The sequence below is a fragment of the Hyperolius riggenbachi genome, chromosome 6, assembly GCF_040937935.1.
Source record: "Hyperolius riggenbachi isolate aHypRig1 chromosome 6, aHypRig1.pri, whole genome shotgun sequence".
NCBI lineage: Eukaryota > Metazoa > Chordata > Amphibia > Anura > Hyperoliidae > Hyperolius > Hyperolius riggenbachi.
Genome location: NC_090651.1, coordinates 379,500,698 through 379,517,451, shown reverse-complemented (window position 1 = coordinate 379,517,451; position 16,754 = coordinate 379,500,698). Strand labels below are relative to the sequence as shown.

The 16,754-nt window shown below is 45.3% G+C and overlaps 1 protein-coding gene across 2 annotated transcripts in view; it reads left to right on the top strand.

Annotated features, from left to right (window-relative positions):
* Positions 1 to 10,065, top strand: part of LSR (lipolysis stimulated lipoprotein receptor) — a 56,027-nt gene extending 45,962 nt beyond the window's left edge. For both annotated transcript variants that reach the window (XM_068243289.1, XM_068243288.1), the window contains 4 exons: positions 1,721 to 1,777; positions 2,943 to 3,071; positions 5,168 to 5,805; positions 9,358 to 10,065. In XM_068243289.1, coding sequence (XP_068099390.1) covers positions 1,721 to 1,777; positions 2,943 to 3,071; positions 5,168 to 5,805; positions 9,358 to 9,393 — 860 coding nt within the window. In that variant the 3' untranslated portion in view covers positions 9,394 to 10,065. The remainder of the gene's footprint in view (positions 1 to 1,720; positions 1,778 to 2,942; positions 3,072 to 5,167; positions 5,806 to 9,357) is intronic.
* Positions 10,066 to 16,754: the final 6,689 nt, after the last annotated feature.

Sequence of the window (16,754 nt, the reverse complement as noted above, 5' to 3'; positions counted from 1 at the left end):
AGCAATGTTGCTATTTTTGCAGATGATACAAGATTGTGCAGAATCATCAACTCTCAGGGAGATAGTGTCGTATTGCAACAGGATCTGGATAGGATGGCTATATGGGCACATACATGGCAGATGAAATTCAATGTTGAAAAATGTTAAGTCATGCATTTTGGTCGTACCAATGGTCTAGCACCATACAAAATAAATGGGATACAGTTGGGGACATCAAACTTGGAGAAGGACTTAGGAGTACTCATCGACAACAAGTTAAATAATCGTACTCAATGCCAAGCCGCTGCAGCTAAAGCGAACAAAATTTTGGGATGCATTAAAAGGGAAATAAAAACTCGAGATGCTAGCATAATATTGCCCCTGTTTAACTCTCTAGTAAGGCCACATCTGGAATATGGAATTCAGTTCTGGGCACCACATTACAAAAAAGATATTGCAGTTTTAGAGCAGGTGCAGAGACGAGCTACAAAATTGATGCGTGGGATGGAAGGTTTCACTTACCAAGAAAGGTTAGATAAACTGGGTTTATTTAGTCTAGAGAAAAGACGCCTTAGAGGAGATCTAATTAACATGTATAAATACATCAGAGGGCAATATAATAGCTTGGCGGATGAGCTTTTTGTCCCTAGGCCTTCTCAAAGGACTAGAGGACATGAGCTGCGCATGGAGGAAAAACGTTTTAGCCATTTATTTAGGAAAGGGTTCTTTACAGTAAGAGTGATTAAGATGTGGAATGCATTGCCACAGGAAGTCGTTATGGCAAACTCTATACCTGCATTTAAAGGGGGCTTAGATGCTTTCCTTGCGTTGAAAGACATCCATGGCTACAATTACTAGATTATGCCTAATGATGTTGATCCAGGGATTTTATCTGATTGCCATCTGGAGTCAGGAAGGAATTTTTCCCTTTTGGGGCTAATTGGACCATGCCTTGTGGGGGTTTTTTCGCCTTCCTCTGGATCAACAGGGGTATGTGGGGGACGGGCTGGAGTTGTACTTTGTACTGGTTGAACTCGATGGACGTATGTCTTTTTTCAACCAAAATAACTATGTAACTATGTAGGGGGGTCAGGGGAAAATGAGTTGAACTTACCCGGGGCTTCTAACGGTCCCCCGCAGACATCCTGTGTTGGCGCAGCCACTCACCGATGCTCCGGCCCCGCCTCCGGTTCACTTCTGGAATTTCAGACTTTAAAGTCAGAAAACCACTGTGCCTGCGTTGCCGTGTCCTCAATCCCGCTGATGTCATCAAGAGCGCACAGCGCAGGCCCAGTATGGTCTGTGTCTGCGCAGTACGCTCCTAGTGACATCAGCGGGAGCGAGGACACAGGCGTGCAGGCGCAGTGGTTTTCTGACTTTAAAGTCAGAAATTCCAGAAGTGAACTGGAGGCGGCGCCGGAGCATCGGTGAGTGGCTGCGCCAACACAGGATGTCTGTGGGGGACCATTAGAAGCCCATGGTAAGTTCAGCTCATTTTCCCCCGAATCCCCCCCCCCCCCCCCCCCCCTTACAGTATCCCTTTAAGGTTCAGGGAGAGGAAAGTTCCTACAATGAGCAAACACTGACTAAATAATCTATAAATTAATATTGTAAAAATAAGCCATTTTGTTAATTACGTTAATATTTAGTACATTTCTTCTCCGAATACTTGTTTCCAGTATGAGTGCAGTGAAACATGAAGATTAGAATTGTGCGTTAATTGATGAATCTTGTCTTGCAGTGGGAGGACACAGTTCCCAGGCACCGCTGATTCGCGACAATGATCTCCCAGCTTCCGGTATGTCTTATAAGTCTGCTAATACTACAGTGACTGATCAGTATAAACGTGATGGGGGAGAACTGGGGCACATACCTGTGCCAGCCACCACCACTGGTTCATTGGTGCTAAGTTTGTTTCGGATAACCATTCCATTTTTGCTTCTGCTTTTGATAGTCATTCTGTAATATCATGGCTAAATCAGTAATGGACAAAAATTTACATAATCTGCAGCATTTAGAGAGTACATATTCATGTCACTGACTGTCCTCAGAGGAGGTCACACTCTAATACTACCATAGTCATAGTCTAATGTCCTGCCATATTATTATTATTATTATGTATTTATATAACACTGACATCTCCTGCAGCACATTACAGAGTACATATTCATGTCACTGACTGTCCTCAGAGGAGGTCACACTCTAATACTACCATAGTCATAGTCTAATGTCCTGCCATATTATTATTATTATTATTATTATTATGTATTTATATAACACTGACATCTTCTGCAGCACATTACAGAGTACATAGTCATGTCACTGACTGTCCTCAGAGGAGCTCACACTCTAATCCTACCATAGTCATAGTCTAATGTCCTACCATATTATTATTATGTATTTATATAGCACTGACATCTTCTGCAGCACATTACAGAGTACATAGTCATGTCACTGACTGTCCTCAGAGGAGCTCACACTCTAATCCCTACCATAGTCATAGTGTAATGTCCTACCATATTATTATTATGTATTTATATAGCACTGACATCTCCTGCAGCACATTACAGAGTACATAGTCAAGTCACTGACTGTCCTCAGAGGAGCTCACAATCTAATCCTACCATAGTCATAGTCTAATGTCCTCCCATATTATTATTATGTATTTATATAGCACTGACATCTCCTGCAGCACATTACAGAGTACATAGTCATGTCACTGACTGTCCTCAGAGGAGCTCACACTCTAATCCTACCATAGTCATAGTCTAATGTCCTCCCATATTATGTATTTATAAAGCATGACTATGTACTCTATAAAGTCCTGCAGGAAATATCATCGCTTTATAGAGTCCATAGTCATGTCACGGTCCACAATCTGATCCTATCATACAATATGGTAGAGACTTGAGGCAATGACTATTAAGCCGTTGTACATTAACTCTCTCGTTTTCCTGTTGCAGTGCGTAGCGGTTACCGCATCCAGGCTAACCAGCAGGATGATTCCATGAGGGTTCTCTACTACATGGAGAAGGAGCTGGCCAACTTTGACCCAACCAGACCGGGACCAGCAAACAGCCGCTTTGAAAATGGTATGCTTTTTATTTGTGTACCCGCGTTCTCTGCCCCCTTATGGTCCAGAGACCGCTGGTACAATAAACGATGGAATACCAACAAATTGCTGCACGTACCCGCCGCAACCGCCATCCACCTCTATGATGCAGTCATGTGAGCCGCTTCCATTGGTTCCTGACCGTGTCTATCAATGTAAGCCAGTGGGAGTTGCTTACATTGATAGGCAGCATCAGGAGCCAATCACAGGGCTCTGCCGTCATAGAGACTTCAGGGAAAGTGAGCTGCGGCGGGGAGAACGCAACGTGATCGGCAGTAGTGAGAATGGCGGTGTCGGTCAGTTGAAATATACGCTCCGGCAGCCAGATCAGCATCAAAATAGGGCGTGGATTTAAATTGGCGTCATCTGAAACTGTTTAAAGCGGATCCGAGATGAAAAACTAACTATAACAAGTAACTTGTCTATATATCTTATCTACAGTTTAGATAGTTTACACAGCAAATCTAACTGCAAACAGCTTTAGTAGAATGATTATTTATTCCTGTGATACGACAGCGGCCATGTTCTGTTTGTCACATTACACACAGGCAAGCTGATCTGCATCTCCAGCTCTGAGCCTGTGAAGACCTAATTCCCACTCCTCCCTCATCCCCCTCTGCCTCTGAAATCTCTGGCTAGTAACGCCTCCCCCTCCTCCTGCCCAGACTGAGCTCCCATAAGCCCTTGCTACTGTCTGAAAATGCCAAGGCTCTCTGAAAAGCTGTGGGCGAGGCTTGTTTAGTTTATAGGAATTTAGAGTATTAAAACAAAAAAGTATTGGGCTTGAGGCATGCCCTATAAACTATATGAAAGTAACACAATTATGCAATAAGTAAAAGTTTATCTCGGATCCACTTTTAAGGGATTTTTTTTTTTAATTAGAGGTAATGGCTTTATATCATCAGCGGTATTAATCTGCGAGCAATGGATCGTTCCGATATCAACAAACAAAATTGCAAACTGTTTCAACGAATGATCTACAATGATTGTCATGGTTGTTGAATGACCCTCATAGTGGATCAAATCAGCAGATACCGTAATTGTTCATAGTCATTAGTGTGTACAGAGCTATTAAAGATGATTAAACTGTGTTCACAAAGTGTACGGCACTTGTCGCACATTCCTCGTTTAACGATCAGATAGCTTCCCGTTTCGCCTGTCAACGCATCATGTCCGCGTCACGTAGCGTAGGTATCATGAAACGATCATTTTATTGTGTGTTAAGTGGGTACGTAGCATAGGATAGGTACTATATGTACCCATGTTCACCATGCCAATTCCATTAAAGCGGACCAGAACTCAGAACTTCCTCTGCTCTAAAAGATCAGCAACAGCATAACAACCTTTACAGAAAAACATTTCTTCGTTACAGCTGATACAAATCCTGAAATAAATCTGCAGTGTCTACTTCCTGCTTTCATAGAAGCAGACAAAAGGTTGACATCCTGTGTTTACAAATTAGCTGTGTCTGACGAGGACTGACGAATGTCTGCGCAAATTAGAGATCAAATTACACTTGTGATTACTTAAGATGAAGGGGAATTATGAAAATAAAAAATCCACTTACCTGGGGCATCCTCCAGCCCCCTGCATCCGTCCTGTGTCCTCGTCGCAGCTCCGGTGGCTCCCGGTCCCCCCCGGTAGAGATGCCGACCTTGCCAGGTCTGCTTCTTCTGCACTCCAGCATGTGGCTCACTGGTCGCGCTGACGTCATCTGAACTATACAGTGCATGCGCAGAACTACTGGGCCTGCACAGTAGTCGGGATGATGACTCTGAGAGCCGATGACGCAGGCACAGTGGACATCTTGCGCCGGAGGGGACCATCGACAGTGAGCAGAGCTGCGGCGAGGGCACAGGACGGCTGGCAGGGGCTGGAGGAAGCCCCAGGTAAGTGGATTTTTTTTTAGTTTTAAAGTGCTTGGATGTATCCTTCAAGGTACACTTTACAGTAAAGCTAGGTAAGCATATTCAGTTACACTTGTGCCCATTTATTTTTGTTTCTCTGGGGTATTTCTGAATGTTTTTGTAGAATAAAATGCTAAAGTTAATAATTTTTTTTCTTTAATCTTTCAAGCAACCGCTATGAGTGAGGTGAGCTCGTTGCATGAAGATGACCAGAGAAATAACCTGCGGAACGGTCTGGGCCGCCTCCGAAACCAAGCCATGACTCCAATCCGAGATATCGAGGAGGAGAGTCTGCTGGGAAGCGATTACCGCCATCCGCCGCCGCTTCCTCGGAACGAGCCGTATGACGACAGATTACGAGGGGGCCGCGCCCGCACTCGCTCTGTGGACGACCTGGATGAGTATGACAGACGAGAACGATATCCCTACCGTGACCCCCCCTCCGAAGGGCGGAGCCGCGGGAGACGCAACTCCGACGAGGAGGACAGCAGCCGAGGATATGGCCGGGGCAGGGACGCCCGCTCCCCAGACCCCCGCGATGACTACTACGGGGGCAAGAGGAGCCGCAGCAGAGATGACCTCCGCGACCTGGACCGCCGCCAGCCGGAGTACGATGACCGCTTCCTGGATGACGTGCTGCGGAAGAAGCAGCAGAGAGCCGGCAGCAGAGATGGATTAGACAGCGTGGCCAACTCCTCCCGCTCAGATGGCAGAAGGAACCGCAATGACGATGACGATTTCCCACCACCGCCGCCTCCGTATACGGAAACCGAATCGCTCTCTTCTCGAGGGAAGAAGATGAAAAGGGTGAGCCTCTGTCGCTGATAATAGTTTCAGTGCTAGCTTAGAATGATACTGAGTATTCGGAATGGTTCATATGGCCGGTCTGATAGAAACTTATTTATTCGTATTTTATATACAGGTAGTCCTGGTTAATGGATGAGATGGGGACTGTAGGTTCGTTCTTAACCCTCCTGGCGGTTAATTTTTTTTGCCAATTAGGCAGAAATCCATTTAAAAAAAAAAAAAAAAATTTGTTTCATGTAAAGCTGCTAGAGTGGTAGCTACATGAAACACCATTAGAGGGCGCATGTGTCCCTCTAGTGCGATCGTCGCCGGCATCAATAACAAACAGGGGAACGCGTATATAACGTGTTCCCCTGTTTGACTTCTCCTGTCGCCATGTCGACGATCGGAATGACGTCATGGATGTCAGCCGACGTCCTGACGTCAGACGCCTCCGATCCAGCCCATAGCGCTGCCTGGAACTCATTGGTCCGGGCAGCACAGGGCTCTGGCAGGGGGTCCCTCTTCCGCCGCTGCGTGCGGGCGATCGCCGCAGAGCGGCGGCGATCGAGCTGTACGTGCGGCTAGCAAAGTGCTAGCTGCGCGTACAGCACCTTGAATGGGGCGATTCGCCCCACTAGAAGCAGAGATCTTCTCCTGCGCGGCATAGCCCGAGCTCAGCTCGGGCTTACCGCCAGGAAGGTTGTCTGAACACTGGGCCATCTCTGTCCCCTGTACCTCCAGTGTCCCCCTCTGTCACCTCTGCCCTCTGTACCTGCTTATACAAGTTTAAAAGCCATTTTTTCTTAGAATTTTTTTTAATTGATTCTCTCAAAGACTACAAGTCCAATATGAAATTTATTTTTTTTACTTGTCCCCATGGAAACACAGAATCCATGCCGTGCGTATCGGCGGGTCGTTGGTAAGTCGGAGACTACCTGTAGCGCCTACTTCTTCCGCATCGCTGTACAAAGTAGGGCTGCATGATTTTAGGATAAAATTTGAAATTGCGATTTTTCTCTCTAAAATTTCCATTTCGATTTTATTCACGATTTTCTTCAAAACCAGCTGTATCACTAAATTTACAATGTCTCCAGTATAGTTACCCCAGTATAGGTCAGCCAGGTAGGTGCATCCAGTATAGTTACCCCAATATAGGTTAGCCAGGTAGGTGCATCCAGTATAGGTGCCCCCAGTATAGGTAATCCAGGAAGGTGTCTCCAGTATAGTTACCCCAGTATAGGTTAGCCAGGTAGGTGCATCCAGTATAGGTGCCCCCCAGTATAGGTAATCCAGGAAGGTGCATCCAGTATAGTTACCCCAGTATAGGTTAGCCAGGTAGGTGCATCCAGTATAGGTGCCCCCTATTATAGGTAATCCAGGAAGGTGCATCCAGTATAGGTGCCCCCCAGTATAGGTAATCCAGGAAGGTGCATCCAGTATAGTTACCCCAGTATAGGTTAGCCAGGAAGGTGCATCCAGTATAGGTGCCCCCCCAGTATAGGTTAGCCAGGTAGGTGCATCCAGTATAGGTTGCCCCCCAGTATAGGTAATCCAGGTAGGTGCATCCAGTATAGGTGCCCCCCAGTATAGGTAATCCAGGAAGGTGCCTCCAGTATAGGTGCCCCCCAGTATAGGTAATCCAGGAAGGTGCCTCCAGTATAGGTAGCCAGGCAGCAATAGGTGTAGCAGCGGGGAGAGAGCGGGCAGAGTAACAACTTACCTCCTGGGGTGACACCGGCAGAATCTTCTTCCTTCTTCCTCTCCCATCCGCCCACCGCATTGGTACCAGTGCTCCCTGTGATGGCAAGCGGTATTGTCATCACAGGGGGCGCTGTTACCAACGAGATGACGCCTGAGAGAGGAAGTAGGAAGAGGCTGTGGGGGATCCTGGAAGGAGAGTTGCGCTAGAATTATATGCGTGGAACATGGCAGGATGTGGAAAAAATATACGCGTTAAGAAAATGCCGCTTTCGTGATTACGTAATTGCCGTTCCCCAGATCGCAGTTTCGATTTCTAAACTATCATGCAGCGCTGTAGAGAGTATAGTGTCTTGTCACATAACTCTCCCTCAGAGGGACTCAGAGTCTAATCCCAACCATAGTCATGTGTCTCTGTATGTGTAGTGTATGCATCGTAGTCTAGGGCAAGTTTAAGGGGAAGCCAATTATCTGTATGTTTTTTGGATGTGGAAGGAAACCCGGAGTACCCAGAGGAAACCCACGCAGACACCGAGAGAACATACAAACTCCTTGCAGATAGTGCCCTGGCTGAGATTTGAACCAGGGACCTAGCACTGCAAGGCGAGGGTGCTAACCACTACCCCACCATGCTGCCCATTGCACTCTAATGGGTAGCCTAAACGCCAGCTTGCGGTGCCATGTATGGCACGCCGGCCCAGTCTGCTGTGTGTACAGAAGGAGGAGGAGCCAACGGCCATCAGTCCCATGCTAATTATTCAGGCTTGCATGCAGATTTCATGCAAATTAAATTAGATCAATCAAATGCACCTTGTGCTGCCTCTGATTTGTCCAATTCCAAGCCAGAATTATCAGCATCTCCCTGACCATCTGTACTCTTCAGTAATGCTCTGAGCTGGTAAATACGTCCCCCCCCCCCCCTCCCCCCCAAAAAAACAAAACAATGGAGGAGTGCTCCGTGGTGTGTTATCGTTTGTTACAATGTAACGCAAGGATAAAAGAAACGCTTACTGGAAAGTAGTGTACAAAAAAGCTCCAGACGTACATCCTCAGGTAGGCAGCCTGCCCCTCCCCTGTGGCCAACAGCGGTGGTCGTCCGAGGTGGTTGATGGGCAGCAGGTGCCTCCCTCGGGTAACCATGTGCCAGTGACGTCATAATGCGTTTCGGCATTCCACCCCTTCGTCAGGTAAGCCACAAATGAGAAGGCGTTGCCCAGGTAACTATTACAGGACTTCCGCCGGAAATGACCTTACAGTGGGGCGGAGACCTTTTTAAGGTTAAAATTTTGCTAAGAATTTTTATTCTAAATGCATTCTAACAGGAATAATAAGAAAAAGATGGAAAAAATAATTTCTCAGTCTTCGGCCATTATAGTTTTAAAACATGCTAATGTGGATAAAATGCACACATTTTTATTTGCTCACTTGTCCTGGCTATTACAACATTTAAAATATTTCCCTAGTACAATGTATGGCACCAATACTTTATTTGGAAAGAAAGGTGTATTTTTTTTCAGTTTTGCATCTATGACTAATTACAAGCCCTTATTTGCAAAAGTAAAAGTAATATACCCTCATGCCCTACATGTCTAAAAAGTTGAATCCCTACTGTAACCATTTATGTATTTTTTTTTTTTAATGTCAATAATGGGGTCTTTTATGTATTTGTATTTATTGGGATGTAAGTAGGTGTAATTTTACTATTTGGTTACTTTATGTCCACCCACTTTATCCATCCTGTGTACTGTGAACAGTACACAGGAAGTAGTGTATGTTTTACTTTCACTTTTGTCAATGACCACTGGCATCTCATTGCCTATAATCTCCATCCGTCTGGACATAACTGACTGTGCTGTAACCGGTCTCTTACAGGGAGAAGCTCTGAGTCGGGAGAGTTTGGTGGTTTGAGGCTGAACCAAAAGTGGACCAAACCCGTCAATACAAGTGACCTTTTTCTTCTGAAACGTATTCTGTCCATTACCACCCACAAGAACATTTGTAACAACTTGAGTTTTTTATTTTTATTTTTTTTCCATCAATTTTTAGTTTTAAAGGTTTTTTTTTTTTTTACTACTTTGCAAATGTTTTGTTTCTATTTAATTTTGTATGTGAAAGATTAGCTTTAACTATTGTAAAATAGCGGAAATTCATTGCATAATCTTTATATAACTTTACAAGGTGACTTTCTGACTTGAGATCTCCTTGACGTTCGGTCGATTAGATATGATTTTTTTTATGTTTTTTTGAACTGGCCTGCTTGAAATGCGTCTGTAAATATATTTTTTTAAGCAAATGCTACTGATTTTAGTGAAGAACTGGCTTTTAAAGGGAATGTATTGCGTTTTCATATTTATGTTTTGCTGCGGTGCAGTATAGAGCTCTGTAGACAATGTGGTCTGGTTATAAATCTCAAAGTCTGAGGACTTTGCTTTTGTAATATTACAAAACATTGAGCAGCACCAAATGAGAAACATTTGTACTATTTCATGTTTTTATTTAAAAAAAGAAAGCTTTTATATTTAAAGGGAATGTCCAAGCAAAATAAAGAGTTTCACTTACCTGGGGCTTCTACTAGCCCCATGCAGCCATCCTGTGGCCTCGCAGTCACTCACTGCTGCTCCAGTCCCCCGCCGCCAGCTAGTTCTGCTTCTACCAGCCCCATGCAGCCATACTGTGCCCTCGCAGTCACTCACTGCTGCTCCAGTCCCCCGCCGCCAGCTAGTTCTGCTTCTACCAGCCCCGTGCAGCCATCCTGTGCCCTCGTAGTCACTCACTGCTGCTCCAGTCCCCCACTGGCAGCTTGCCGACCTCGGAGGTCGGGGGACGCACTGCGTACATTTTTACGCATTCCCGCTAGTGCAGGAACCTTAACACATACATTTGTACGCATTACTGGTTCAATGCGTAAAAATTTACGCATTGAACCAGTAACGCGTAAAAATGTATGTGTTAATGTTCCTGCACTAGCGGGAATGCGTAAAAATGTATGCAATGCGGCCCGCCGACCTCAGAGGTCGGCAAGCTGCCAGTGGGGGACTGGAGCAGCAGTGAGTGACTATCAGGGCACAGGATGGCTGCATGGGGCTGGTAGAAGCAGAACTAGCTGGTGGCGGGGACTGGAGCAGCAGTGAGTGACTACGAGGGCACAGGATGGCTGCATGGGGCTGGTAGAAGCAGAACTAGCTGGTGGCGGGGGACTGGAGCAGCAGTGAGTGACTACGAGGGCACAGGATGGCTGCATGGGGCTGGTAGAAGCAGAACTAGCTGGTGGCGGGGGACTGGAGCAGCAGTGAGTGACTACGAGGGCACAGGATGGCTGCATGGGGCTGGTAGAAGCAGAACTAGCTGGTGGCGGGGGACTGGAGCAGCAGTGAGTGACTACGAGGGCACAGGATGGCTGCAGGGGGCTGGTAGAAGCAGAACTAGCTGGCGGCGGGGGACTGGAGCAGCAGTGAGTGACTACGAGGGCACAGGATGGCTGCATGGGGCTGGTAGAAGCAGAACTAGCTGGCGGCGGGGGACTGGAGCAGCAGTGAGTGACTACGAGGGCACAGGATGGCTGCATGGGGCTGGTAGAAGCAGAACTAGCTGGCGGCGGGGGACTGGAGCAGCAGTGAGTGACTACGAGGGCACAGGATGGCTGCATGGGGCTGGTAGAAGCAGAACTAGCTGGTGGCGGGGGACTGGAGCAGCAGTGAGAGACTACGAGGGCACAGGATGGCTGCATGGGGCTGGTAGAAGCCTCAGGTAAGTGAAACTCATTTTTTTATTTTGCTTGGACCTTCACTTTAACTACAAATACATTAAATATGTTGGACGCTAGACATTCCTTTTAAGTACTAATGGTAGGGTATTTTATGCCTTACCTATTTTATCGTATCAGAACCACTACATGGACCAAAATGAGATGTAAATGATGATTTATTTTTTTTTCTTATAAAATAGTTGTAAATCGCATTCAGAAGTCTTTTTCTGGAACGGTTTCATTCTTTGTTTGTAGGGGAAAGAATTTAAATTGAGCACAGGAAACTGTTTGCTAGTTTTTTTTTTTTGTTTTTTTTTTTGTTTTTTTTTTCACAATACTGTCTGTTTTTTAGTGCCTGTACTGTAGAGAAATGACTGTGCCTTACAACCACAAGCTAAGCAATACGTTATATGGAATATTTTAGTTCCTTTGTGATCTTTTTTACACTACAGCTTTAATATTACGCTACGAGACAATCAAACTGTACATTTCCTGTGGCGGCTATCCAAAGCATAGACCTCGTTTTTTCAGGACCATTAAATAAGTGCTTGTGAAATAAACGTTGACGTAAAATCGATTTTGCGCCAAATTTTGTATGTACCTTAGACATGGCTGTTATATAAACGTTACTAAAACCGGTGACTTTGTTTTGAAGAAAACTGTTTTTGTAAATTGTACAAATAAAACTTTTTTTTTTTTTTTAAGCAATGAAGACAGTTAAAGTAGAACTAATCTCAGGACTTCTTCTCTGCGCTAAAAGATTAGCCACAAAATGATAAACTTTATGGGGTAAAAAATAATCATTAAAATGTATGGAAATCCTAAAAAAAACATCTTAGCTTTAACTTGGTTTCACGTTGCAGGGAGCACTGAAAGGTGTATAGGAAACAAAATCCAAATGGTCTGATCACCTTTAGATCGAGTATTGGATCGGAAAACTGAATAGAAACATTCAATAACCCCTTTTTTTCTCTGATTTAAAGCAGATTTCATTGAATTTATCGATCATATTTAGGATCGAGGGTAAACTAGCATTGTGTATTCCCAGCATAAGCTTCCGTATTGACCATATGAGGAAAGCTGCTAAGGCAGCAGCGCTCCTGCAGTCTATTCACAGCTGCTGATAATCACTAATTAGACACTTTAATCTGCCTAAACAGAACAAAGTGAAGAGAATTTCTTCAGCAATTCTATGTGGAATAAAGACTTTTCATTGTGTGCTGTGCAAGAGTCCGGGTCTGCTTTAGTGAAAGACAATCCTAGGTAATTAATTGCTTAATAATTAGCATAATAGCCCAGAACATTCAGAGCCTCCATTTTGATAGAAACACTTGACGCCACAGCAACTAGAATTATAGTTAGGTTTAGATGACACCTTCAAGGCACAAAATCTGCTTCGTAACCTGGATCAAGCATGTTAATGGAGTGGGTTGGAGCAGGCTGATAGGATTATATCCAATCATGTAAACTTATTGACATTTCAGTGCATCTGCACCTTCACTGAACACTGTCGCCTAGCACCGGCGTAGCCATGGTATCCTCACTTAGGTGAAATCTCGCGGGATTTGGTGATGTGTGCCTTTTCTGATACTTTACACGCTCTCCACACTGTGTGTGAATGAAAAGGTTTTATAGGCTCTGCCTTTGCTATTGAAAAAGCACCTCTGTCACTAGGTTGAAGTGAATCTTTCTTAAAACGGCCACAACCCCCCACCCAGCATAGCGTGTTTTGTAAGACAAAACTTCAGAGTGCTGCGACAGCTCAGGCTGCAGACTCCCGAGTACTGCAGTATGACCATGTTTACAGTCGTAGCAATTCTCCTCATCCCTCCTACCGGAATACAAGCCAGCCTCAGGCCCACTGCAGAGCTCAGGAGCGTGACCATGGTTACTGGCAGTACACATAGTCATGTGACTGCTCACTGCAGACTGAACACTGCACAGAGGGGGTATAGCTGCTTTAGGACTCGAGTACATGAATCTTTGAGTTCAGTTCCCTTTCTGACATCAGCCTGACCTAAAACGGAAGAAAATGTCAGTGTACATGTGCAAAAGACTGGTCAACTGACTTCAAAGTGCAGTGGACCTAAGGTGGTCCATTAATTTAATTATTAATACTAGTAGATAACCTCCATATTCGACCATCAGATCGATTCAACCTTTCCACACACTAGTCAGGCCCCACGTCTCCTCCAAACGTTTCTTCCCTCCCCTCCAGGCCGTGCAGAGTGTAGGCAGCAGAGCTTACATTCACCTATCCGTGGGTGCGTTTCTTTCCACCGCTGAGTGCTCCTCCCTGTGTTCTCACCTGTGGCGCCTATGTCATGTGACAAACACAAGAGGCTGACCACTAGAGGCACCTTGGCATGTACCTTACATGACCACTAGAGACCTCTAGTGTTCGGCCTCCAGTGTGTGTGTGTGTCACGTAAAAAACCCGGGAGAGAAGAGACTGAGGAGCGCCCAGTGGGGGATGGAGAGATGCGTCGGAGTATAGTTAGCGTCCCATAATCAAACATCGCTACTGCCGCGCTCCTGAGCCGCCGCTGATCGAGCGATATCTTCCGAGGCATCAATTGCGCCATCGCTTTCTATCAGATCTGATCACCGTAATCGACTCTGCCAGATATCGACGGGAAACATGGATGGCCACCTTTCCACTAATAAAGAAAAGTCTGTATGTACACTAGCCCATCGAGGACCCTTTACCCACCACAAGAGGGAAATACAGTGAGAAGAGACTCCTCCCTCGCTGAGATCAGCGCATTGAACTGACATGTTTGACTGTCCTCCAGGTACATTTCTCAGGTTATTCAGTTCCGTTACTTCCAAGCAGAATATACAGATGTACAGAGCTAAAGAACGAGACTCTTCATTTCATGCACTGATTGCAGCAGGAGGCGTGTCTGTCCCAAACACTTTTCAGGCCGTCCAATTCTTACAGTGCGTTACAGCGGTCCTGAACTCAGAACTTCCTCTCTGCGCTAAAAGATAAGCAACAGTATAATCACTTTTTTAATAAAGTTTTATAGTTTTTTTACAGCTTACAGCACTCCTGCAATACATCTGCAGTGTCTATTTCCTGCTTTCATGGAAGCACGCATAGGCTTAACTTCCTTACAAATTAGTGGCTCTGTCGTGGCAGAGGCTATTCCTGAGCTGACACGGCTGAGATCAAATTACAGTGGTGATTAGTCACAGGTGAGGGGGAGTTAGACGGGCTAAACGCTCTAAATACGTACAGGGTGCATTTCTCTGTTTTCCTTCTGTCCTGTGCAAGAGTTCAGCTCCACTTTAACACTGTGGTAGGTGGTACCTGCGAGCTGCGGTCCATGATGTCACTGAGCTGTAGAGATGTGTATGTAAATGTTCTGTTCACTGAGCAATACTGACTTTCCAGTGATTTCACTCTAAATATCAGGTTGATCCTTTCAGGAAAACGGGTGATTTTTTTTTTTGATTTTTTTTGATTTTTTTTTTTTGCTCTCCCCTCTTTCTCTGCTGTGGTCTCTCCTGCTGTAGAACGCGAACACTGGTTTCATACTGTAATTTATAAATGTTTTTTAGTGCACTAAGCGTAATAAAGTTTTGCCTTTTTATACTGTACTCCGGTGTGCTATTTCTGCCTCTGTGTATTTATGTTCCTTCTGTGAGGTTATTGTGGGTCTAGGACATCAGTTGTGTTGTAGAATGATCCTGCATAGGCCCACTCACTGCCCATACAATCCTATGAGCCTGTTCACAGTACTGTTGTAACTGATCACTGCCCATACAATCCTATGAGCCTGTTCACAGTACTGTGTTGTAACTGATCACTGCCCATACAATCCTATGAGCCTGTTCACAGTACTGTTGTAACTGATCAGCGCCCATACAATCCTGTGAGCCTGTTCACAGTACTGTTGTAACTGATCACTGGCCATACAATCTTATGAGCCTGTTCACAGTACTGTGTTGTAACTGATCACTGCCCATACAATCCTATGAGCCTGTTCACAGTACTGTTGTAACTGATCACTGCCCATATGATCCTATGAGCCTGTTCATGGTACTGCGTTGTAATTGATCGCTGCCCATACAATCCTATGAACCTGTCCACGGTACTGCGTTGTAACTGATCTCTGCCCATACAATCCTATGAGCCTGTGCACAGTACTGATTTGTAACTGATCTCTGCCCATACAATCCTATGAGCCTGTTCACGGTACTGCGTTGTAACTGATCAGTGTTTATACAATTCTATGGGCCTGTTCACAGTACTGCGCTGTAATTGGTCACTGCTCATACAATCCTATGAGCCTGTTCACAGTACTGTTGTGATTGATCACTGCCCATACAATCCTATGAGCCTGTTCACAGTACTGCGTTGTAACTGATCACTGCCCATACGATCCTATGAGCCTGTTCACAGTACAGTTGTAATTGATCACTGCCCATACAATCCTATGAGCCTGTTCACAGTACTGCGTTGTAACTGATCACTGCCCATATGATCCTATGAGCCTGTTCACGGTACTGCGTTGTAACTCATCACTGCCCATACAATCCTATGAGCCTGTTCACAGTACTGCGTTGTAATTGATCGCTGTCCATACAATCCTATGAGCCTGTCCACGGTACTGCATTGTAACTGATCTCTGCCCATACAATCCTATGAGCCTGTTCATAGTACTGTGTTGTAACTGATCACTGCCCATACAACCCTATGAGCCTGTTCACAGAACTGTGTTGTAACTGATCGCTGCCCATACGATCCTATGAGCCTGTTCACAGTACTGTTGTAATTGATCACTGCCCATACAATCCTATGAACCTGTCCACGGTACTGCGTTGTAACTGATCTCTGCCCATACAATCCTATGAGCCTGTGCACAGTACTGATTTGTAACTGATCTCTGCCCATACAATCCTATGAGCCTGTCCACAGTACTGTGTTGTAACTGATCTCTGCCCATACAATCCTATGAGCCTGTTCACGGTACTGCGTTGTAACTGATCAGTGTTTATACAATTCTATGGGCCTGTTCACAGTACTGCGTTGTAACTGATCGCTGCCCATACGATCCTATGAGCCTGTTCACAGTACTGTTGTGATTGATCACTGCCCATACAATCCTATGAGCCTGTTCACAGTACTGCGTTGTAACTGATCACTGCCCATACGATCCTATGAGCCTGTTCACAGTACAGTTGTAATTGATCACTGCCCATACAATCCTATGAGCCTGTTCACAGTACTGCGTTGTAACTGATCACTGCCCATATGATCCTATGAGCCTGTTCACGGTACTGCGTTGTAACTCATCACTGCCCATACAATCCTATGAGCCTGTTCACAGTACTGCGTTGTAATTGATCGCTGTCCATACAATCCTATGAGCCTGTCCACGGTACTGCATTGTAACTGATCTCTGCCCATACAATCCTATGAGCCTGTTCATAGTACTGTGTTGTAACTGATCACTGCCCATACAACCCTATGAGCCTGTTCACAGAACTGTGTTGTAACTGATCGCTGCCCATA